Below are 25,360 nucleotides of genomic sequence, written 5' to 3'. Positions count from 1 at the left end.
ATAATAGCTACTATTGATAGAATTGCCTAGGATATTTTGTGTTTTGTTTTTTTTAATATATGATAGAGTTAAAAAAGTTTGTTATTCTATTAGATAATCCAGTTCTTGGAGTTAGCAGGAAATGATGGTTTCTGATGGTAATTCATGTTTGTGCTTGTTTACCTGTGTCTGTAGCCCTTTGAGTCTCTGCCAGAAAAATAATAGGACATTCCCAGTTTGATCTTATGATTTTTGCAAATTAGCGTAGAGCTGCTTACAGTAATTGTAATTATCAAATCTTATTTTGTTTATTTTCAGTAATGGAAAGTTTTTTCTTGGTAAAATTTTTGTTACATAACTTCAACAGTTTAGATCACTTAATGCTCAAATATTGCTCATTTAAAGCAAGTAAATATTTCTCATATTATAGAACAGGGAAAAGATTGCACAATTTAATGGACTTTCATTCATTTTTGGAGAGCATCATAATTTCAGTTCCTACATTTTTCTAATTTTCTAATTTCAGTGAGTTGTTCATGCATATAATCTAATATTTTTATTTGGTTAAAATTCTTCCTATATTCTTTTTCTTTAAAGTCACTATGACTTATCAAATGTAAAGTATTTGCATGATTTTGGTGCTCAGTTTTTTAAAATTGTTGAATCAAATAACCAAATACTATTTCAATGTACCTACATTTACCTGTAAATGGCATTTTAAAGCAAACTTTTAAGAAGTTTAAGATAAGTTATATATAATATTTTAATTTTAGAAGCTACTAAAAAGTGGAAAATGGCTACATAGAAAAGACACTGTTTCATTGTTAGCTGAATTACAGTGCATATTGCAGTGGTAAATATTGCTTCACTGAGTGATTTTTCTCTTACATACAAATACATGGTTAAAGATTCAAAATTTCAAGCAATACAAACTTGAACATTATTAGTATTAATGACAGAATAGAGTATATTCTGTGTGGTATTCCCAGTTTAAAAAGAAAACTTGTGAAAATTCTGACTACCATCTGATCATTGATGATCAGTTTTGTTATTTGCTTTATAAATGGCAATCAATTTACAAATCTGTTGATCTAGGGATCTTTTCAGGAATCCATCTTTAATTACATAAAAGTAAAATCATCTACTTGTAGCCTTATTAGAAAAGTATACACGCACAAAGAGAAAATCAGACTAAATACAGCAGAGGCAAAAGGTGCATGTTTTACATAGTTGTTAGCATTTATCAGACTTTATCAATCATGGTAATGTAGCTTAGTCATCAAAGGAACCAAAATAAATAGAAAGCTAAAGTTGTAACAAGGGCTAACATGAAAAAAAGGGAAAAATAAATGTATTTATGGATGAGTATTATATTCAGTCTTATCACCAAGGCTGATTGATTTGTCTAAAGCAGTAGTCTTTTCTGTGTGGTGCCCATTTTCCATGTTAATATAAAGATTATAAAGTTGATTTACTTATTTGTTTTTGAAAATTACCTACTTTCCAAGTCAGAAAATACTGTATCTTCAGTATAATTGAGCATTCTTTTACTGTGTATCCATTTCTGAGTAGATTCCTCTTTTGGATAAAATCTTAGAAACCAGCACCTGGGATCTCCATACATTCTATCATGATAAAGGCCCGTTTGAGTGACTTCTGTTCTTGAACAAAGCATATTCAGTTTGTTTGGTTTAAATATTTGGTCTTGTCTCATCTGTCCTAACATTATATATTTAAAGTTAAATATATAACATTATATATATGTAATAGATTTGAATATATAATATTACATCTTAATTACATATGATATGTGTAACATAAATTACATATGAAATATGTAAATAAATTTTATGTATTTACATATTAATATACCTATATTCTTGTTCAGGTATATCGTGTATGTATTATGTCTTTTATATATTATAAATAATTTAAATAATATATAAATATTATTGTATACTTTAAAACTTTAAAAAGTTTTAATTTCAATTGAAAATGAGAATGTTTTCTACTAACAAGCCACTCCTTGAGCCACTTTGAAATAATGTAAGCTTTGCCATTCATTTATATATTTTTTTTTTTTTTGGCGCCATCTAAGTATTTAAATTTTATATGAAAAATATTTACCCCATTCACACTCTGTGTTTACTGCCCCATTATTTTTCCCATTTATGAGACTGTAGTAAGAACTCATGTTCAACCAGGAAAGCCAGTCGACGGATTCTCCCATCTGTCAGATCTTGTCTGCACCCGAAGGAGTAGATGAGCATGAGGATCCAGGGAACAGAGATGTGCTGGTCTAGGTGGGCGCTCCCTGGGCCTCATCCTTCCATCTACAAAACGAGAGGGGTGCGGAACTGTGACTACAGATAATTGGAATCTGGTGGATTGTCTTTTGGTCTGGACACTTCTGGTTGCTTATAACTGACCTCAAGTGAGATATTAAATTACGATCAAAGCAATTAATGCCTACAAATAAGTGGAAATGTTTTAGTTGTTAAAATTTTCAGATGATGTTCCACAGCCAGAATCAAAATATTACACATAACCAGGTCATAAAGGCTAACATGTTAACAGCTGGAAAAAACCCTAAAGTATAAATTGAGCTTCATAATAGATTGAGTAGTTGTTTCCCATTTTGTACCAGGGATTGATTAAACCATGACATAAATCTGAACATAATGAATCTTACTCAAGACTTTTTTTTTAAGTAAAATTACTTTAAGCACAGTTTTCCTGAAAATTGTTTTTACTTTGATAACTTTTTGATTATGTAAATGACTACAGATACACTACTTTCAAGGCAGAGCTAGTAAACGTGGTTGAAACATTAAAAATTGGTGTTCTTAACATTTTCAATGAAAAGCATTCTGTTCTGATTTACATTTAATGCAGAGAGATTTTCATTTTGTTTGTTGTAGAAAGAGCATTCAATTTTAATATGGGCTTCAACTAGGGTACGTTTTGGTTATAGATCCTTTTGGATATGCATTTCCAAATTTAATATTTGTTTGCAGTGATGCAAATGGATGTAGGAGGATAGAGCTGAATAGTAGAGACATAGACGTAGCCAATAGCACAACTATATATATCTCCTTCCTTTTATTTTTTTATACATTACTGACTGTTTGGTTGGTTGATTCTGTTTAGTTTCATAAAAGGTCTAAGTATTTGGAAAGGTGTGGGACCATGTCCTATTGGAATTTCAGTGTTTGCTTATGAAAGAAGATACCATCTGTGGGGAGTATGACTTCAGAAATTTGACTTTGGAGTGTTCCTGTATAATTCTACTGGGAATTGCCAGAAAACATAGGCAAGAATTTATAGTACTTTTCCAGATGGTGATTGTTAAACAATAATTGGAAGCTGTAGGAAAAACAAGAGTTTTTGCACAATGTAGACATTTAGTCAACATTGGTTAAACTAAGGGTTATTTTACCAAATAATTAAGTGCTGTTCTCATGATTCAGAAAAAAATATGCAAACTTTAGCTCTTCTTAAACCAATAAAAGAGAGAACTGCTCCTTAAAATGAATTTTATAACTTTTTGAAAAGTTTAACAGTAAAAAAGAACATTTATTTTTAAAGTTAACTTTCTAAAAAAAAAAAATAAATAAAGTTAACTTTCTGAGTCATATAGTTCAATAAGTGAGCAACTTTCCCAGCCATTTGTATACATTCTGAGGTGCAAGGCTAGCAAATTCAGCAGGCTTCTTGTTCATTTTGCCTTCTTTCGTTATCAGCTTATTATGTTTGGGGAGCAGTAATGGAGATGAATGTAAACAGGGAACAGTAGCTTCTCTCTTTTGTACCTTAGACACCCCAGCCTCTCCAACAGAATAGGCTACAAGAGACCAGTTTGATTTCCATGCGAGTAGAGCCCATATTCACCTTAATTGAGTCCATCTTATGTAATAGATGTAAGTGGTGTTTACTGTATCAAGATTATGTGTAGCTATCTTATTGGAGCTGTTCAGTTTGCTTTTGTAAACTTCATGTCAGGTTTCTCAAATATGTCTGTGTTGTTGTTTATTTTTTTTAAAGAGAGTCCCCAAAGTTGCCGATGGCTGTCTCATCTGCAAATACCTCTTCAAGGTACTCTATGCTGGTGATGTCTCCCACCACTGAGCTGCACGGGAGCATGGAATTGACTTACTGGGGAGGGCTGTATCAGTTAAGTGATCTTTCTCAGTACATTGCATGGGTTTTGCAAAGCTTTCTGCTTTTGTTAATCCAGAGGGCAGAACTAGGCTTACGCTGATTTTTAAATTAAAAGCTTTTTGTTAACCCACACAATATAATACTCCATTTACTCTCCTACATGACCCCCTCTATATATTTCTATTAAGTTTCCTGGTTGTAAGCACAAGTTTATTAATCATGTGTATCTGTGTTATTTATATTTTACTATCACTCACTAATATAAGACTTACTGATTATTTTCTCAGTTTGTAAGTGTTGTAAAATTATATTTGAATTACATGTTAACTGGGGCTCAGGGAAGCTGTGAATTTTCCAAAGTTACTCAGTAAAACATACATGGGTGCTGTCAACAGTCACTACTGGTCTTAAACCACTAGTGGGAATATAGTCCTTAGTTTCCTTTCTTCAAGGTAGAATATATGCCTTAACTCACTTATTTGAAACTTTTTTTATTGTGTTCCTGCTGTATACAAAGCACTGCTAGGCCTCATGCTAATGACCTGGCCTCTTATTATATTTTTCACTTAGAAAAGAAGTACATAGTTGTTATTTTTAAAGATCACTTATAGTAGGACAGGTAGAAATAGAAAAAGAGTATGTTCTCGTTTCCTCAATTCTGACCCCCACAATCGCTTTAAACAATTTAGGTCTCTTATGTATAACCTTAGTCACTGCTAAAACATTACACTCCATTTCTTCAGGCCTATGGTTTGATATGTGACTCTATGTGGATGTCAGCCTTCGTGCTTTAATTCAGTCTACCAGTGTTCTAAGCCTTATATTAAAAATGCTGGTGGAAGAAGAAAGCAAAACCTTTGTATTCTGCTTCAAAAAATGGTAAAACTACTAGGATAAAAAAGCCTATAAGTCCAATTCAGTTTTCAGATTTCTGGTGAACCTGATTGTCTTCATTTTCTTTGTTGTTTTGGGAGATTAAGAATTGACTAATTTTTATGGTATAAACTATGGTATAGTTTAGAAGCTTGTTTGTGATAAATTCCTTACCAGTGAACAAGACATTGTCAGTACCAAAGGATAATGATTACATTTTATAGATTGGTAACTGTGATTCATAGTTGCTGAATGATTTACTTGAGGCATCTAATAAGTAACATAGGGCTAGTGGTATAAGTACAGTTGAGTATCTCATCTAGACCAGACTTATTTACATCAGCTGAAAGTGTTATTAAAGATAGGTTGTGTTTATATTTGTTCTTTTTTTTTTTTAGAACGTTAACGTGAAACTTTATCTAGAAAATTAATCAAGATCACAATTGTACTTTCAAAACTGGGTGGTCTAATAAATGTGAACTTCTACTAATAGTAGTGCCTTTTTTTTTTAAAGGACAAGATTCTGATCTTTTGCAGAAATGGGAATTTTCTCTGTTTAGAAAATTTTAAACTAATTTTCATAAATTAGCAGGAAGAAATTGAAGATTCCTGCTTCCCTGGCAACTCAGTGGTATAGAATCCGCCTGTGGTAGCAAGAGACACAGGAGACGTGGGTTCAATCGCTGAGTTGGGAAGATCCCCCCAGTAGGAGAAAATGGCAACTCACTCCGGTGTTCTTGCCAGGAAAATCCCATGGACAAAGGAGTCTGTGGTGGGCTACAGTCCATAGAGTGGCAAAGAGTCGGACACAACTGAAGCAACTGAACACACACACACTGTAAAATTTACAGTGCAAAGTTAAAAGACCTAAGTATATTGGCAACAATATAAATCCACAAGTAATTAGTTTCCTTTAAGTATCTGAAACTTTTGCAGTGATATTTTTGTTGTTCAGTTGCTCAGTCGTGTCTGATTCTCTGCGACCCCATGGACTCTAGCACACCAGGCTTCCCTGTCCTTCACTGTCTCCCAAAGTTTGCTAAAACCCATGTCCATTGAGTCAGTGATGCCATCCAACCATCTCATCTTCTGTTGTCCCCTTCTCCTCCTGCCTTCAGTCTTTCCCAGCATCAGGGTCTTTTCCAGTGAGTTGACTTTTCGCATCAGGTGGCCAGTGAATATCAGGGTTGGCCAATGAATTGGCTCTTTGCATCAGATAGACAATGAATATCCACTTCAGCGTCAGTTCTTCCAGTGAATATTCGGCTTGATTTCCTTTAGGATTGAGTGGTTTGATGTCCTGCTGTCCAAAGTACTCTCAGGAGTCTTCTCCAGCACCACAGTTTGAAAGCATCAGTTCTTTAGCATGCAACCTTCTTTATGGTCCAGCTCTCACATCCATACATGACTCCTGGAAAAACCATACCTTTGACCATGTGGACCTTTGTTGGCAAAGTGATGTCTCTGCTTTTTAAAACACTGTCTAGTTTTGTCATAGCTTTTCTTCCAAGGAGCAGTGATATTAGAGTGGCTTTTTAAACTTTGATGGCGCTGTCTTTTATCGCTTGTCTAGATAAATGGCAGGTCCAAGGTAATAGTCTTTGATGTTGTCATCCAGGTGATGTATTGTGGCAAAAATTCAACCTGTGAGACCAGCTCTTCACATAACTAAGCACAATACAAAGAGTGGAGAAAGAAAGTCATTTAACAGATCCATTTATACATTACCAAAAGATGACGTGTCGTCATCCACTACTAAATAGAGAACCACTTTGGAAATTTCAGTTTTTAGAAGGTCTCATCTGGCCACAAAATGACATAAAAGCGAAACACAAATATACTGAATGATGTGAATATCTACATTATTCAAGTTAGGTAATATAAAAGAGCAATTTAAAATAACGTTAGACCTTAGAGATCACAGGCCATTTTAAGGTGTTTGAAAATAGGCAGTTTAGTGGGAAAGACATCATGTAGCTGCTTAGTAGCAGATCACCTTTTAGTCTAGCAAACTTGCACCTCTTATTTCTGTGCCTGAAATGAATTAGAGTCAGATCAATGGGTTGGAAATAAGTATTGAAAAGTTTGTTTAACTTCGGTAAAAAGTCAACTTCTAAAAATACATATAAAATTGAAAGCACTGTATACATCTGTACTTGTTGCCAACATTAAAAAGAGAATTCAATTAGTGATAGCGTGTTTCTTCTCCTGAATAAAATTTCTTCAAAATATAGGCTAGTCAGTTCCTTGCTACGTGATTTGCTTTTGTGGTTATTTTTAAAGGAAATGAGAATATCTTTGGAGTGATTATTTATTACCTCAGCAATTATTTTTAAAGGCATGGTCAGCTTGTAACTGTTGTTTAATTTTCCTGTTGAATATAGGCTTTACAGACTAATAACCCCAAGTACATCTTCTGCTAACAGTTAATCTGTATTTAAGTACAAGCAATGTTCAAGTAATAATTCAAATAACCAGTTGAACACTTCTGTTATTCTTAATTAACCTCAACAGTTTTCATAGAAGCAGAAATTAATTACTTAAAATCCTAGGATATATAGACAGTTTACATGAGAGTTCATTTGGAGTTTCTAACAAGCATCCCCACCTTCTCTTAATCAAAGCACATCCTTCTGAATGTGAAAAATTCAGGGTCTTGATTTAACAAATTCATTTTGAAAATGATGCACATGAAAGAGGAAGGCAGGAAGAATCAAGCCAATCATCCTCTCATCTAATTTATTGAGTAGGTGGAAGTGTTGTGAAGGTACTATTACTGATATACTTTGTTGTTGTTGTTCAGGCACTCAGGTGTGTCCAACTCTTTGCAACCCCATGGACTGCAGCACGCCAGGCTTCCCTGTCCTTCACCATCTCCCGGAGCTTGCTCTAACTCATGTCCATTGAGTCGATGATGCCATCCAAACATCTCATCCTCTGTTGTCCCCTTCTCCTTCTGCCTTCAGTCTTTGCCAGGGTCTTTCCTAATGAGTCAGCTCTTTACATCAGGTGGCCAGAGTATTGGAGCTTCAGCTTCAGCCTCAGGCCCTGCAAGTCACGGTGATGTGTCATTTTGTTAGTTGTTTAGTTTCTCAGTTTCTTTAGTTTCTTATCTAGGAAATCCTGTCATTGTCTCTTGGGTGAAAGTGCTGTAGACAGCATATGATACACATAGCAGGAGTCTTGAGGATTTAGCATCCATTCTTTCTCTGTGTAACCTAAGCCTAGATATTTAGTTTTTCCGTATCTTTGTTTCCTCTCCTCCAAAAGGGGACTCTGTTTTTTTTAATTAATTTTTACTGTAGTGTAGTTGCTTCACAATGCTGTGTTAGTTTCTACTGTGCAACAAAGAGAATCAGCCTACGTATACATGTATCCCCTCGTTTGGGGATTTCCTTCCCATTTAGGTGACCCCAAAGCACTGAGTAGAGTTCCCTGTGCTATATAGTAGGTTTTCATCACTGATCTATCTTATACATATTACCAGTAGTGTATGTGTGTCCATCCCAAACTCCCAATTCATCCCACCCCACTTCTTACCCCCTTGGTGTCCATATGTTTGTTCTCTAGTCTGTGTCTCTGTTTCTGTTTTGCTAATAAGATCATCTATACCATTTTTCTAGATTCCACATATATGCATTAATATATGATATTTTTCTCTTTGTAATTTACCTTCCTCTGTATGATAGCCTGTAGGTCCATACATGTCTCTACAAATGATCCAGTTTCATTCCTTTATGGTTGAGTAATATTCCGTTCTGTCTATGTACCACAGCCTCTTTATCCATTCCCCTATTGATGGACACTGAGGTTGCTTCCGTGTCCTGCCTGTTGTAAGCAGTGCTACAGAGAACATTGCGGTGCATGTGTTGTTGTGAATTATGGTTCTCTCTGGAAATATGCCCAGTAGTGGGATTACTGAGTCATCCCTACCCATCAGTAGGGGACTTTGTTACATTTTTTTTTAATTTTCAACAGCTCTTCTTTGAAACTTCTCATAAATTATTTTCCTCAGCCACTTTCAACTTACGAGAAGGTTTAAAATAAAGTTACCAGAGAAACCTTGTGATTCTCTCTTCAAGATTGCTTCCAGTGTGTGGTACTCCATTCATGGAGAGAATTGTGGCTACTCCTCAGTTTTAAATTGTGGGATGATCTCAATTAATAGAAGCTAAAGAAATTAACCAAGACTAGATTTTAGGGAGGTCAGTTGAGGATGGTTGATATGGGAAAAGGTTGGATTAGGGAGTAAATTTTAAAGGTTTTTCTAGATTCTAAGCAAGTAATGAGAAAAACTTCACTGTGCGTTTCATTGCTATTTTGTAATGCAAGGGGAGCTTGGATCTCTTAACTCTTTGTAGGATAATAATAATAAAAGTAATAATGATTATTAACATCTGTATTAGGCTATATAGTAATTGCTGCACATACATTATCTAATCCTCACAACAGTGTTATCATGTAGATACTACCATTATTATCAGTTTATAGAAGAGCTCAGGTTGGTAGATTGAAAAGTCATTTGCTTGAGATTGCATGACTCGAAAGTGATCTGTTCTGGTCCTCTTGACTCAAAAGCCCATATTCTTAACATTAGACATCCTGTCTCTTCTCTAAATGGCTAACAAATTGATAACATGAAAATTGCCCTAAAAACGGACTATACTGACATCCTGTTCTGGGAAGTTTTTTTAACTAAAGAGGAGAAGGAGCAAAGAAAAGTGATGGGGAGAGACTGAAAGAAAGAAGGAAGATTATAAATACTCCTATAGATTTCTATTTTTTGGCAGTAAGATTTCATTACTGAAGAGACATTTGAGTCATATAATGATGTTTGAGTAGGGATGTGTCAATGCTTTTGTATTTTTATAAAGGTAAATATTTTTGTCCAGAATATTTGATGTTTGTAATGTAGCATGCAGACATCTTGATGCCAGATTGTCACTGACCTATTACTGTAAAAAGATCCTAATTAGATTTTTAAGATTCAAATTTTTATATGCATTGCAATGAAGATCTGGTTAGTGTGGATTAACCAGTCGATTTGGTTTAATAAATATTTATTAAATGCCTGCTGTGAGATAAGCACTATGTCAAGTGCTGGAGATAGAATTAAAAACAAGTAAGATACAGTCTCTGCCTTAGTGACCTTACCATCTAATGTGTGAGACAGTCAGGTAAGCAGGTAACTGTAAGTGTAAGCTCAGGGTGTTAGGCCAGCTAACATTGGTTGATTAACTATATTATTAGAAATACCAGAGGGATCTTTTTAACAATACCAATGCCTAGGCCCACCCCCAAAGATTCTGATTATTTAGTTTGGGTGGAGCCCAGTCATGAGTACTTTTTAAAAGAAGCCTAGTTATTCTTAGGTGTTGCCGGGGTTGGACACCACTCAGTTATTTCAGACATTGTTCCTAAAATGCTGCCTGTGGACAAGGACACTTTGACACTTCTTGATGTTGCTTAGAGAGAACATGTTACTGGGGAAAAGAAAATTGAGATAAATAAATGTTACTTGAAAATAAAGAAGCAGAGGTTTTAAAATATAAAAGCTGCTCTTTCTTAAGATTGAACAACTTCCCTAGGTAAGAATAATTATTTCAGAAAACTGAAGAAATACTAAGATGTCTCTCATATCCCATTTAAAAATATTCAGAGTACAAAATTGTCCCCATGGACTTATTACTGCAAGTCCTGCATTGAAATATTAATACACACAAAAGAACATTTGTTCTTGAACACAGACGTAGTTATCCAGGTCTGGAAGATTAGAACGGTAAGTGCCTAAGGACTTGTCATGGGTTGTTGACTAGAAGTGAGCAGGTGAGTGACAGATGAAGGTTGGGTAGAATGGTAGTGAATGGGTGGTAATGATTAGTCATTGTACGGTTCTCAAAGTTGACAGGTACTTATGGGCTACAAATTGTTTCATTTCTTTGAAGTATCCCTCTGAAGAGGAGAAAAAGTGTTGCCTTTTAATTTTTTTTCTGTTTTCCAAGAAGAGAAAGATTTAGGATGCAAGAGGTAACATTTTTTTTCATTTTTATTATCTTTCTCTTTTTACACTACTTTTATGCGCCCAATCCTATGCTCAGGACTACTCAGACATTACTCAGGCATTGTTGTATTTGATTCAGAGAATACTCATACTCTGAATACTCAGGCGTTACTCAATACTCATTACTCATATACTTAGGCATTACTCAGGCATTGTTGTATTTGAGTCAGAGAATACTCATAAAGTGGTTACTCCAATTAGTCTCCTTTTAGAGTCAAGAATAGTGGTGTTCAGAAAGGTTAACTTCCCTGGGGTCACACAGCCAGTAAACAGCAAAGATGCAATTTAAACTAATGCTTAACTGGAAGCCCAAAGAAGGATAACTGTGTGCTCTCTGAAAGACTGTGTTAGAATAATAGGATTTTAACCTGCAAACAATTGTGTTTAGTGTCTAGGCCCTTTTTGCTTCATTTACTTTGTGTTGTTGAGAAAACTACAATCCAGATCCATTAAATAAATTGCCCCAAATCACACAAGTAGGTAAAGTTAGGATGGGACCAGACTTAAGGCTTTTTGACCCCAAGATCAGCGTCCTTTCCACAGTCACACACTCTACTGCCCTTTATCTTGTTGTTCTTGCATTTTGAGTTACTAGTCTGGTTTTCTTTTTATTTTGTGTTACAATTTGTCTCCTGAAGGTCAAGTAACCTGGTTTGGTTATGGAAGTCCTCGTAGCTTCTGGGACTATATCAGAGTGGCTTGCCGGAAAGTTTCACAGAACTGTATCTGCAGCATTGAAAATATGGAACATGTCAGTTCCTCCAGAGCTAAGGTAAGACATCAGTGGTAATGTGCAGTGTGTGTGTACTCTCAGCCTAAGCATTTTGACCCAAATAAAGAATTCAAGCTCTTTGCTGTATACAATATTTCTTTTCTTTGTTGAAATTAAGCAGTTGACCAAATTTAACATCTTCCAGAGGCTTAATTTTTTTTTTTACTAGATATTTTAGAGTGCTCTTAAATCTTCACTGTTGCCTTATAAATAGCAAGAAGGCATGAAGCTAGTCACTGTGAGTTTCTTTTTTGAGAAGCACGTTGAAATACTTCCCAGTCTGTGAAGTTTCAGCAGCTCTTCGTGTCCTGCACTGGCAATCCACATGTCAGACTGTGTTCACGTAATTCCAGAATGTGATTTGCCTATTGCACTGGATTGATATTTGCATTACTGATGCAGAAGCAGTGGTAGGTAAAATTGCTGATGCCTTGGCATAAATTAAAACAGTGGCATCAAACTGTTCTAGTAGTCATTGAGTTCTTCCTCGTCATGCAATCAGTCTTAAAAAAAAAAAATCCAGTTTCACTTAATGTCTATAATGGTAAACATTATTAATTTAATTAAATCTCAACCTCTGAAAGCCTTTCTTTTTAATATTTTGAGTGACACAATGGGAAGCATGCATAAAGCATTTCTGCAGCTACTGAAATATGGTGGTCATCTCAAGGAAAAGGACTCATGCAGTCGTTTGAATTGTTAGCTGAACTAGATGCTTTTGTTGTGTAATAGTATTTTACTTGAAAGAAAAACATTCAAACTATAGCTTTTTTGACTTAGGCATTAGTAGAAAGTCCTTAAATAAAGATGAATGAAGTAAGTCTGTTCCGACAAGAAAAACAGCTTGACAATATTTGTTGCCAACGGTAAAATTAAAGCTTTCAGGTAAAAATTAGAATTTGGGAAAAGTTAGAATGTATTCACATTTTGATAGCTTCCTAGGACTTTAAAAAGATTTTTCTGATAATGTTAATATTAACAAAAATGTATTTATATTGTTTAATGGAATGTGTAATATTTTTACGTTAGTCTGTTAGTCATGTCTCACTCTGTGCAACTCCATGGATTGGGGCTCACCAGGCTCCTCCGTCTATGGGATTTTCCAGGCAACAAAACTGGAGTGGGTTGCCATTCCCTTCTCTAGGGATCTTCCCGACCCAGGGATCAAACCAGAATCTCCTATATTGCAGGCAAACTCTTTACTGTCTGAGCCAATAGGGAATACATTTAAGTCAATAAATGTCTTCATTTCTAAGTCAACTATGACTAGTTTTTTTGTAAAAATTTTTTTCTCATAGATGTTTAAATCTTTTTTGTTTCTTTTTTACTTTACCAGATTTCATTTTTGTCACAATTGTTATCTTAGTAGTCCTTTGGCCTCCATTTTCTTGAACTATTAAATTTATTCATTTATTCACTTTCTAATTGTCTGATTGAATACAGGTTTTTAAAATGTGAAATTTGAATTCTCTTTTGCATCTTAACTGAGTTTGTATCTTGGCTTCTGTAGGTTAAGATGAAAAGACTTGTTCAGTCATGTCCAGCTGTTTGTGACCCCATGGACTGCAGCACGCCAGGCTTCCCTGTCCTTCACTATCTCCCAGAGTTTGCTCAGACTCATGTCCATTGAATCAAGATGCCATCCAACCATTTCATTCTTTGTTGCCCCCTTCTCCTCCTGCCCTCAGTTTTTCCCAGCATCAGGGTCTTTTCCAGTGTGTCGACTCTTCACATCATATGGTCAAAATATTGGAGCTTCAGCTTCAGCATCAGTTCTTCCAGTGAATATTCGGGGTTGATTTCCTTTTGGAGTGACTGGTTTGATCTCCTTGCTGTCCAGGGGACTCTCAAGAGTCTTCTCTAGCATCAAAGTTCAAAAGCATCAATTCTTAAGTGCTTATCCTTCTTTATGGTTGAACTCTCACATCCATACATGACTATTGGAAAAACCATAGCTTTGATTATACAGACCTTTGTCAACAAAGTGATGTGTCTGCTTTTTAAAACACTGCCTAGGTTTGTCGTAGCTTTTCGTTCAAGGAGCAACTGTCTTTAATTTCATGGCTGCAGTCACTGTCCACAGTGATTCAGGAGCCCAAGAAAATAAAGTCTGTCGCTGTTTCCATTGTTTCCCCATCTATTTGCCATGAAGTGATGGGACCAGATGCCATGAGATTAGTTTTTTGAAAATGTTGAGTTTTAAGCCAGCTTTTTTGCTCTCCTCTTTCACCTTGATCAAGAGACTCTTTAGTTCCTCTTCGCTTTCTGCCATTAGGATGGTGTCATCTACATATCTGAAGTTATTGATATTTCCCCTAGCAGTCTTGATTCCAGCCTGTGATTCATCTAGCCTAGCATTTCACATAATGTACTCTGCATATAAGTTAAACAAGCAGGGTACAATAAACAGCCTTGAAGTACTCCTTTCCCAATTTGGAACCGGCCTATTGTTCCATGTGTGGTTCTAGCTGTTGCTTCTTCCTGCACAGGTTTCTCAGGAGGCAGGTCAGGTGGTCTGGTATTCCCATCTCTTTCAGAATTTTCCACAGTTGTTGTGATCCACACAGTCAAAGGCTTTAGCATAGTCAATGAAGCAGATGTTTTTCTGGAATTCTCTTGCTTTTTCTGTGATTCAGTGGATGTTGGCAATTTGATTTCTGGTTCATCTGCCTTTTCTAAATCCAGTGTGTACATCTGAACGTTCTCGGTTCATGTAATGTTGTAACCTAGCTTGAAGGATCTGAGCATTACCTTGCTAACATGTGAAACGAGCACAACTTTATGGTAGTTTGAACATTTTTTGGCATTGCCCTTCTTTGGAATTGGAATGAAAACTGACCTTTTCCAGTCCTGTAGCCACTGCTGAGTTTTCCAAATTTGCTTCCGTATTGAGTACAGCACTTTCACAGCGTCATCTTTTAGTATTTGAAATATCTCCGCTGGAATTCTATCCCCTCTAGCTTTGTTTGTAGCAATACTTCCTAAGACCCACTTGACTTCACATTCCAAGATGTCCGATTCTAGGTGAGTGATCACACCATCGTGGTTATCTGAGTCATAAAGATCTTTTTTGTATAGTTCTTCTTCTGTGTATTCTTGCCACCTCTTAATATCTTCTGCTAGGTCCATACCATTTCTGTCCTTTATTGTGCCCATCTTTGCATGAAATGTTCCCTTGGTATCTCTAACTTTCCTGAAGAGATCTCTAGTTTTTCCCATTCTGTTGTTTTCCTCTGTTTCTTTGCAGTGTTCACTTAGGAGGGCTTTCTTACTCTCCGTGCTATTCTTTGAAACTCTGCATTCAGATGGGTGTATTTTTCCCTTTCTCCTCTGCCTTTAGCTTCTCTTCTTTTTTCAGCTATTTATAAGGCCTCCTCAGATGACCATTTTGCCTTGTTGCATTTCTTTTTCTTGGGGATGGTTTTTGTGACTATCTCCTGTACAATGCTAGGAACCTCCATCCATAGTTCTTCAGGCACTATTAGATCTAATCCCTTGAATCTATATGTCACTTCCACTGTACAATCCTATGGGATTATATTAATAGGTACCCCAGTGATACAGAAACTTTATTTTCTTATTTTCCAATTAAATCAGGAGAGATTAACATGGCAAGTGTATTCTAAACCCCTTCAATATAGAGGAGAATATATTTCTGTAACTAGTATATACCAAATACAAAAGGTAATTGAGAAGGTAAGAAACACTAGAAATGTAGCACTCTTGACCTGGGTGGACCAAAGAATCTCAAACTCCAGCTGACCAGCTCTCTTAATAAGGCTTGGGAGTAGTCCCTACACAGCAAGATGCTGCCCAGCAGAGACAGGTTAATATTTATTCTGTAAAAAAACTGGTATTGAGTATCAAATCACCACAGAACAATCACATTCTAAATCCTGTTTTTATATCTTTGTTTTGCTCAGGCCTCAAACACAGTCCATCCCCAGGCAAGGATACTGGTGTGTGTTGCCATTTCCTTCTCCAGGGGATTTTCCCGACCCTGGGATCGAACTCAGGTCTCCCTCATTGCAGACAGACTCTTTTATCATCTGAGCCACCAGAGAAGCCTCCATTTATTAATACTTGTGGGGGAAAAAAGATCTACTACTTGTCTGGAAAAGTCTGCAGGCAAAGATTACACCTGTCTTTATTCATTGTAGTGCAAAGAGCAAAGTACTTAATCTACTCAGTGAATCCCACCTGCCAAGTGTCAGGACTGAAGCATTAACGAAGTATCTCAGGTGGCAGGTTTACTGAGCCTTTGAACTACAGTTCTGAGTGACTGCTAGCATGTATAGCACTCTAATCCAGCCCTGATACTTGGGAAAATGTATCAGAACCTGAGCACCAAACTTACATTTTAAACAGTGTGTAACTCAGTGGGCTTGGGACCAAAACTAAGATCTTCATTTTTTACTTCTATTTAAGAAACCAGATTCATTCTGATTACACTTTTAGGGTTATGTGAACGTTTTAAATAGTGTAAGACAGGATGCCCTGTGGCACAATGATTGATTCAGTCCAGAGACATTCTCCAGATTGATTGACTCAGGATTGCCTGTGTCTTTGTATCACTGTACAGCTGAGAGTCACATTGTAGAAACTTGGTGCCACAAGAGATGTGAACTTAGTCACCCTAATCTGAGACCTGTAAAATGTAGACATTCCCTTTCTTTGCTTAGTCCGTGACTAGTTGAGCTCATTTTCCAGGGCCTATTCATAGCCTGTCAATGAAATAGAATATTTGAATTGAAGATTGGGACTATACTCTTTACACCTCAGCCATATTTGCAGCTGTTCTTTCTATAATATACAAGGGGTCTTCCCTGGCAGTCCAATGGTTACCAGTCTGTTTCCACTGCGGAGGGCATGGGTTTGATCCCTTGTCAGGGAACGAAGATCCTGCATGCCCACCAGTGCAGCCAAAAATAAAAAGTATAATATGCAGGATTTTGGGGACATAGGATTTCTGTACGTCAGCTTATTTAGGTGTCAGGCTAGAATTAGCTTTCTGAGAAAAATAACTTCATATCAACAGGTACCTATTTTGCTTGCTTCTGAACTTATCCATCTTCCCTACTGCTACTTTGGGCCAATGTAAGCATAATATTAATACATGACCTTTGAGAGAAGGTCCACTGAAATTGGATCCTTAGTTACTATTGTTGTTTATCCTCCAGATATTTCCATTTGATTTTCTTAGTATCCCAGCTGATTTCAAGTTCAAGATAGCCTTCTCCCCCTTTAGTTAGTTTCTGGCCTTAAAGTATGAACTCTCTACTGTAGTTGAGTTCTTCCTTTTTCCTGCATATCTTGTGTGAATTTTCTTTTCCTTTGTTTTTTTTTTTTTTTTTTTTTTTTTTTTTTTTTTTTTTTTTTCCCTTTGTTTTTAAGAGCATTCTTATTTTTAAAATTCTTATTTAAAGCTGTGTTAGGCCTTCCTAATTTGTGGCTGCTTACCCTATGTATTCCTTCTATTCAATATGAATTTAACATATTATAACTTCTGAATATACTAGTCACATCAGCCATTCATATATCCATGCATCCCTCCAGCTGATAAATTTTTATTCAGCACCTATACTGTGACAGAACTGTGAGTGTAGCCCTTAATATATTTTTATGTTTTATGTCCCTAATTCAGCCTAGTTTTTCCTGGTCTCATCTTCTTCTTACTTTTTCCTTGTTCAGAAGCTTACCTTGTCAGTGCTTTGTCCTAAATGGTGGTTAGCCAGATTTTCTACTGAAAGAGGCAGAGGCAGAGAGAGAGGGTGTTAGTCACAGGTGCACCAGAGTTACCAAATACTGGAACTTTACAGTGAGATACAGTATTCCAAAGAAGCCACTTTTATGTTCATTTTCTCTTATTGATTCATAAATCTACCTCCTCTTTTAACTACCACTCCACTTTTCCTATCCCTAGTTGTTAACTGTGATGGCCCCAAACCTGGAAGTGAAACAAATTGAAGGGGCCCTGTAAACACTCCAGGCTTCTGAGACCCCAGAAAGGCTGTACCTTGGGAGTTAGGGAAATTCAGATGAAAACCAGCACCCCAAAAAACTAAAAGTGGTGCCCTTAAGTGGTACAAAGTGGTTTTCAAATACACTGTCTACCAGAAGGAAGGTAAATCTACTCTAGAGAAAAGTAGCATTAGAGTTGCTGCAAATTTTCTTGCACAGTGTCTAATATTTAATCAAAATTCACCGAGCATATCGGGAAACAAGGTTAAATGAACAAAACTAAGAAATGTAAAAATAAAATTGAAACAGACATATGGGAGATGCAGATAATGGACTTTTAAGTAATTACAATATGAAGAAAATATAAATAAAGATTAATACTAGAGAACTGGAATATATAAGAAAATCAAAATAGGAAACTACAAAATATTCATTCTTAATGAACTTGTACAAGAATCGATCATTTGCTAAGTTGTAATGCATGTCAGTGAATTTCAGAGGATTGAAATATAAACAAATAAAGTGTTCTCTAACCACAGTAGAATCCATAACAAAGAGTTAACTAGGCTTATATAAGTTGAAGTTGAGAAGAATTTCTAAATAACTCACGAATGAAAGAAGAAATTACACATGAAATTAAAACATACTTAGTAATGATAATGAAAATATAACATATAAAAATTGTACTTAAAGGAGAATAGATAAGTTTAAGTAGGCTTTTATGTATTTTAAGAAAAAGGCAGAAAATCGGTTATCAAAACTTTCATCTCAAGAAACTTTTAAAAAAAGTAATAAACCCAAAGTAGAAGGAAAGAAGAAATGAAGAACAAAAATTCAATTAAACTGAAACAATTGTACACTGGAAGAAAATCAACAAAACCAAAAGTTGGTGTTTTTAAAAAGATTAATATAACTGATAAGTTTCTAGCAAGGCTATTAGAAGGAAAAAAAGAGAGGTTATACATTACCCATATCTGTAATGAAGAAGTGATGAACCCCATAGACTCTACAAACATTAAAAATCCTAAGAGAAGGTATGAATGACTTCACACCTGTAAATTAAAAAATTTAAATGTAATGGGCAAATTCTTTGAAAAATACCACTTATAAAAACTAACACAAAAAGGAAGAAAACTTCTAAATATTCTGATGTCTACTAAAGAAATTGACTCTCTGGTTTAAACTCTTCCCCTTGCAGCCCATTTTTAAATTGACTTATCTTTTTCTTATAGATTTGTAAGAATTCTTTGCATTTTACAGATGAGAGTCTTTTGTCAGTTACATATAATGCAGATAGTTTTGTCCACTCTGTGATTTGTCTTTTTACTCTCTTAAATAGTTGCAGCCCACCCCCTGAAATAGGAGGGAAGGTAGAGTGTATGGATATTAATTCCATTAGGTTGGTCAGTTTGGTGCTGAGATGAGTCTCCTGTCTTCTAGTTGTGTCTGTTTTTTGTTTCCTCATATAGTAAAGTAGGGACAGTATTGTAACTGACACAATTCTCAGGAGGAGTAAATATCCTAATGTGTCTAATACAGAGGCAAGCATTTATTAATTACGTTCTTAAGAAGTGTTGACTACTTATATTAATTTTTTTTCAAAAACCTTTCGTGGCAAACAGGCTAATATTTGTGTTTCCCAAACAATAACAGCAACCTACAGTGGTTCACCACTACCTAACTGATGCAGCCTAAGATCCTATTCCTACTTTTCAGCTTTTCCCTGTTGATGATTCCAACAAGCTTTAAATATTCTGTTGCTTTTGTTGAAAGAAAAGAAACCGTTACAAATCAGCACCATTTATTATGACAGTATAACTGAATTTCACAAACATCCAAAGACTGGAAACTAGGTGCAGCCCAGTTTTGTATGGCTTGAAATGAATAAATCAGAAAGCAAGGCTTTCCCCCACATTTCTCATCTAACAATAGCACACTTTCTCTGGAGAGCAACTTTCCCTGCTTCTGTGTTAGAATGTAGCTTTTTGATTCAAGCCACTACTGCTAGTCTCTGTCTTTCAGATGAAATTGTAAGAAACTTGAGACTGAGGGCTGTTGTGTGCCTCTTCCCTTCCCCTGCTCCAATCAGCTACAAGTAATTGTAGGTTCCCCAGGCTTAGTCAGCAGAAGCAGTTGACTGAGCACAAGGGCAAGCTAAGGGATTTTGAGGTTGGTGGGCAAACTGACTGGTGTGCTAACCACGCCCATGTCGTTCCTCTATTTCCAAACAGTACTGCAGTTTCTAGCATGCCAGGTTTTACCACTGTCTGGATTAACTTGATTTTAATCCTTCCTGTCCAACAGTTTGAGGAAATCACTAGAACTGTAGACATTTCTGTAAGTGTAGGCATTTCAATGCTTTTTTTCTATACTGGTAGTTGACTGTCATATATATTGGTTAGTGTCATTTTTATTCTTAGCTACTATTACAGTGGTTTGATTTTTTATATAGTCAATCTTCATAGATTTTCTGGAGAGGTGTGAAAGGGTTGAGTGAAGTGAACATAATGGGATTATAAAATTCTCACTAACAAGTATTCTTTCATTCTAAACAAAAAGTTCAGAATAAATGCTTTGGCTTATAAAAAAAACTTTACTGACTAGTCCCAACTACTGAATGCTCTTACCCCTTTTCAAAAGTAAGATTATTCATATTTTGTTAGAATTGTGTGTTTCTGTGATTTTATTCTAGGATATGCTTCTGGGATATTTTTTGTTGTGTGTTTGCTTTTTCTGGTTTAAATTTCTGGTAATATTTTTTAAAATGCTCTGGAGGCACCAAATTCAGTGACTCATGATTTGGATAAATGATAAATAATGAAATTTGTTTCACTGTTTGTTGTGTAAACTTCCCTCTGGAAAGACTAAACAAGTGGTGTGAGGAATATTTTTATTAATGAGAATGGACTCTTTCCTCTTGTTTTATAAGGGGAATCATTTCAGTTAGCAAGTTGATTTGGGCACTGAAGTAAATAGAGAAGTCTTGTGATTTCCTTATATTATTCACAAAATGTCTCTAACCCAAGTAACTCAATTTTGATGGTTCTGTCCCTTCAGAATCTAGAAAGTTAATCGGACATGCTCTACCCTACACCTCTAGAGAAGCAAAGTATATACTATATATAATTCAAATTTACCTCATCTTATCTACTTAAATATTTTTTAGTCTTTATCAAATACACATTTTGAGTGAGTTATTCTTTGCATGTTAAAATGCTTATATTTTTGATGACATAGTGAACACAATATTTTTTAATTTCTAATTTTTTCTTTACGTTTGATTCTTTCTTCTTCCTTTTAGGGTAGAGCCTGGATCAGAGTAGCACTCATGGAAAAACATTTGTCTGAATACATCTCTACAGCTCTGAGAGACTTCAAAACAACCAGGTTTAAAAGTCCTTTTAATTTTCAAATATATATTAAGAGAGTCACCTGAAGACTTAGAAGTAAGAATAGAATAAGACTCATTTGTTTTTCAAGTCCTCACCTATTTTATTTCCCCTTTTTATACTTCTCAGATAAATCCACTGTCTTCTTAAGAAAGTACAGTTTTTCAACTAAACATACTTCCACCTTGATTTATCTTTTCAGGCCTCACATTATGCCTGGAATATCTTTTTTCTGAAAAGTTTGATTCTTACTTTTTCAGCACTTGAAGTTTCGTTCTCACCACAGATTTTTCCTATTGCATTCTTCCTCTTTCCACACCACAACATTTCTTTCATTCACTTCTTTAATTCTTATATAATTAATGATTGCTCAGTTGTGTTTTTGGGGCAGTCTATACCAATGTTCTCCTTAGGTTGTATAGATTTATGAGATGGTACATTGTGCAAAACAGGACTTTATTAACTTTTTATGATGATTCTTCCTGGAGAAGGGAAAGGCTACTCACTCCAGTATTCTGGCCTGGAGAATTCCATGGACTGTAAAGTCCATGGGGTCACAAAGAGTCAGACATGACTGAGCGACTTTCACTTTATGATGATAGAGAAAAGGTTCATATAAGGACAACAGCCATGCCCACTCAGCCCTGCTCTGCTAATCTATATTTAAGGCTTTTGTTAAAGCAACCACTTTTTTTCCATTTCAAAAGTATTTGTAAATGAAAATATTCAATGATTTCAGTATCCTACATATGTACTGTTCAATATAGAACCCACTAACCACATGCCACTGAGTAAATTAAAATAGAAATTAAATTACTGATTCAATTCTTCAGTTGCTTTATCACACTTTAGGTATTTACTGGCCCTGTGTGGTTAATAGCTACCAAATTGGACAGTACGGATGCAGAACAGTGCTTCATGGCAGAAGGTTCTATCAGACAGCACTGACTTCGAAACTTTTAAATTACCATACGTATTTCTACCTTGTTAATCATATTTCTGAAGGAAGAGAGTGACTGTAAGCCAGTTCTCATAGAGAAAATTAGGCATATATATAGAGAAATCATATATCTAAAATCTTAATTTCCATGTCCTGATGGCATGTTTGACATTCTGGATTTTGAGAACATCTGGGTCTTTAATGAGACACATTGTTTTAGCTGACTAGCCAGTACAGATGACAGTATCTTTGCTTAAGTGTTGCCAACATCCATTGGATCATCGAAAACACAAGAGAGTTCCAGAAAAACATCTGCTTCTGCTTTATTGACTATGCCAAAGCCTTTGACTGTGTGGATCACAACAAACTGTGGAAAATTCTGAAAGAGAGGGAAATACCAGACCACCTGACCTGCCTCTTGAGAAATCTGTGTGCAGGTCAAGAAGCAACAGTTAGAACTGGATATGGAACAACAGACTGGTTCCAAATCAGAAAAGGAGTATGTCAAGGCTGTACATTGTCACCTTGCTTATTTAACTTATATGCAGAGTACATCATGAAAAATGCTGGGCTGGATGAAGCACAAGCTGGAATCAAGATTGCTGGGAGAAATATCAATAACCTCAGATATGCAGATGACACCACACTTAAGGCAGAAAGTGAAGAAGAACTAAAGAGTTTCTTGATGAAAGTGAAAGAGGAGAGTGAAAAAGTTGGCTTAAAGCTCAACATTCAGAAAACTAAGATCATGGCCTCTGCTCCCATCGCTTCATGGCAAACAGATGGGAAAACAGTGGAAACAGTGTCAGACTTTATTTTTGGGGGCTCCAAAATCACTGCAGGTGATGACTGCAGCCATGAAATTAAAAGACACTTGCTCCTTGGAAGAAAAGTTATGACCAACCTAGACAGCATATTAAAAAGCAGAGACATTGCTTTGCCAACAAAGGTCTGTCTAGTCAAGACTGTGGTTTTTCCAGGACTCATGTATGGATGTGAGAGTTGAACTGTAAAGAAAGCTGAGCACTGAAGAATTGATGCTTTTGAACTGTGGTGTTGGAGAAGACTCTTGAGAGTCCCTTGGACAGCAAGGAGATGTAACCTGTCCATCCTAAAGGAAATCAGTCCTGAATATTCATTGGAAGGACTGATGTTGAAGCTGAAACTCCAATAGTTTGGTCACCTGATGTGAAGAACTGACTAATTTGAAAAGACCCTGATGCTGGGAAAGATTGAAGGTGGGAAGTGAAGGGGACAACAGAAGATGAGATGGTTGGATGGCGTCACCGACTCAATGGTCATGAGTTTGAGTAAACTCTGGGAGTTGGTAATTGGCAGGGAGGCCTCGCTTGCTGCAGTCCATGGGGTCGCAAAGAGTTGGACATGACTAAGCAACTGAACTGAACTGATGTTCTTAGGTAATGAAATAAATGTTTTACTTGGAAGATATGAAGAAAAAATTACCACGATTATAAATTTGACCAGGTTATAAAGACTTTTAACTCCAAGAAATATTTGCATAAAGTAAATCTGGAATTGTGCTTATTGGATCATTTTCAAGGAATATGGTACTCTTGGGATATTTCTAAAGATGGACAGTGAGATGATAAACTCTTAGACACTTGAAATAAACTTTACATTTGTTTCTTTTATTTATTATCACTAGTAAATACATTTAGTTATGAAAGATACTAAATTTTCAAGATACTGAGGCTTAAAAAAAAATCAGAACACCATAGATCAAGCCTAGAAATCCTATGAAATCAAAACTAAGTTTGTACCATAATTATCTGCTATACAATAACAAGATAGTCTTTTTCTAAATAGAAATTAAAGCATTAATAATCCAAGTTGTTAGTCTCATTTCTTAGTTTATACAGTTGGGTGGGGTAGAAATAGTACTTGAATAGACTATTTTTAGAGTGAGTAGTTTAAATTTTTTAAGGGAAATGCTTTTTGCCTTGTGTTTAGGTATTAGCTGTTCTTTTCGGGGAAAAAAGGAAGTGATTCAGCTCTAAAAAGTTCATGAAGTAAAAATATTCTTGTAACAATATATAAACATATATTATTCACATAGAAATGTGGCTTAGTGTATGTTTATACACACACAGAGAAATATATCATGTTTATATATATACATCACACAGTATTTAGATGTGGCTATAATGGCTCTGCAATTATCAAAAAATGATGTAAGGAGTTATTTCAAAATTCCCATCCTAAAAGTTAACTTTAAAATGCAGTTGCAAAAAGACAGTCTTTTTTAAAACTATTTACACTACTTTTTTTTTTTAACCAAAATCAAACCAGAGAAACTTCTTAACTATAAATACATTTGATTGTGAACCCCTAGTGAAAGTATATGTATTTGGAAGGTTAGGTTTGTAACGTTACAAGCGTACTTTTGGAAAGAATAATTGCATCTTACCTTTTGTCTGAGTGCTCCCTGACATAAGTGCTTGTAGAACAATGAGAAATGATCTCTAATTCTTTAGGAATCTCAAGAGTTTCTGAATCAAGTGATTTCTTCTTCTTCTACTCTTCACAGATAGAGTAATGAGGTCCTTTAAAATGGTGATAACAAGTGTTTACTCAGTACATAAGGAGGAGCTACATGGGCTAAGGCAGGCAAGCTTGAAAGTACTAATTAATGATAATCTAAGGATAAGGTTGGGAGGAGGAACTGTGGGGAGCAGAACTACAGCAGGTCTTCTGAAATGCATGACGATGGCTCCAAAGTATTAGAGAAATTCATGCGATCTTTTTGCTATGGTGAGCAATTGAAAAAACCCTTGAAGAGTTTCACGGTTTAGGAATCAGGGTGTTATTTGGAAATAGCCAGTGACTGACTCAAGAAGAGAATCAAAGCTAAAACAAAAAAAGAAGAGGTGGGGAAGGCCTGGTGATAGAGAAGTAAGGTAGAAACTGAATAATTTGCTCAAAGTTTTCATTTCTCCCCACCCACAGCCTGAAAATAATTAGAAAAGTTAAGCTAAAGAACACAAATGTGACATTTAAAACAAGATCGAAAATATTCTGGTAAGAATGTGAAGTAATAACTGTGGAAAATATAGAGATAAAATTACTTTATCAAGTCCTGTTTACTACTTTGCAATTGCACCACAATGCTTCATTTATAACGAAAGTGATGTTCAAGAGTAATATTAGTCTTCTCATTATTATAGTAGGAGTAAGAGAAGGAGTAAAATATAAAATCTTCAAAA

The 25,360-nt window shown here is 35.6% G+C and overlaps 1 protein-coding gene across 15 annotated transcripts in view; it reads left to right on the top strand.

The window, feature by feature from the left end:
- Positions 1 to 25,360, top strand: part of RUNDC3B (RUN domain containing 3B) — a 156,376-nt gene that overhangs the window by 46,410 nt on the left and 84,606 nt on the right. For 10 of the 15 annotated variants that reach the window (XR_014067453.1, XR_014067451.1, XM_081536490.1 and 7 more), the window contains 2 exons: positions 11,713 to 11,846; positions 21,109 to 21,194. Coding sequence is in view for 12 of the 15 variants with exons in the window: in XM_081536489.1 (XP_081392615.1) it covers positions 11,713 to 11,846; positions 21,109 to 21,194 (220 nt within the window). In the remaining 3 variants the exon portion in view is untranslated. Of the gene's footprint in view, positions 1 to 4,023; positions 4,075 to 11,712; positions 11,847 to 21,108; positions 21,195 to 25,360 lie in introns of all 15 variants that reach the window. The other 5 variants (XR_014067450.1, XM_081536479.1, XM_081536486.1 and 2 more) reach the window with 1 other exon arrangement.

Source organism: Giraffa tippelskirchi, chromosome 10 (genome assembly GCF_054371585.1).
Source record: "Giraffa tippelskirchi isolate mGirTip1 chromosome 10, T2T-mGirTip1v1.2.pri, whole genome shotgun sequence".
NCBI classification, from domain to species: domain Eukaryota; kingdom Metazoa; phylum Chordata; class Mammalia; order Artiodactyla; family Giraffidae; genus Giraffa; species Giraffa tippelskirchi.
This window is presented reverse-complemented; position numbering and strand designations above follow the sequence as displayed.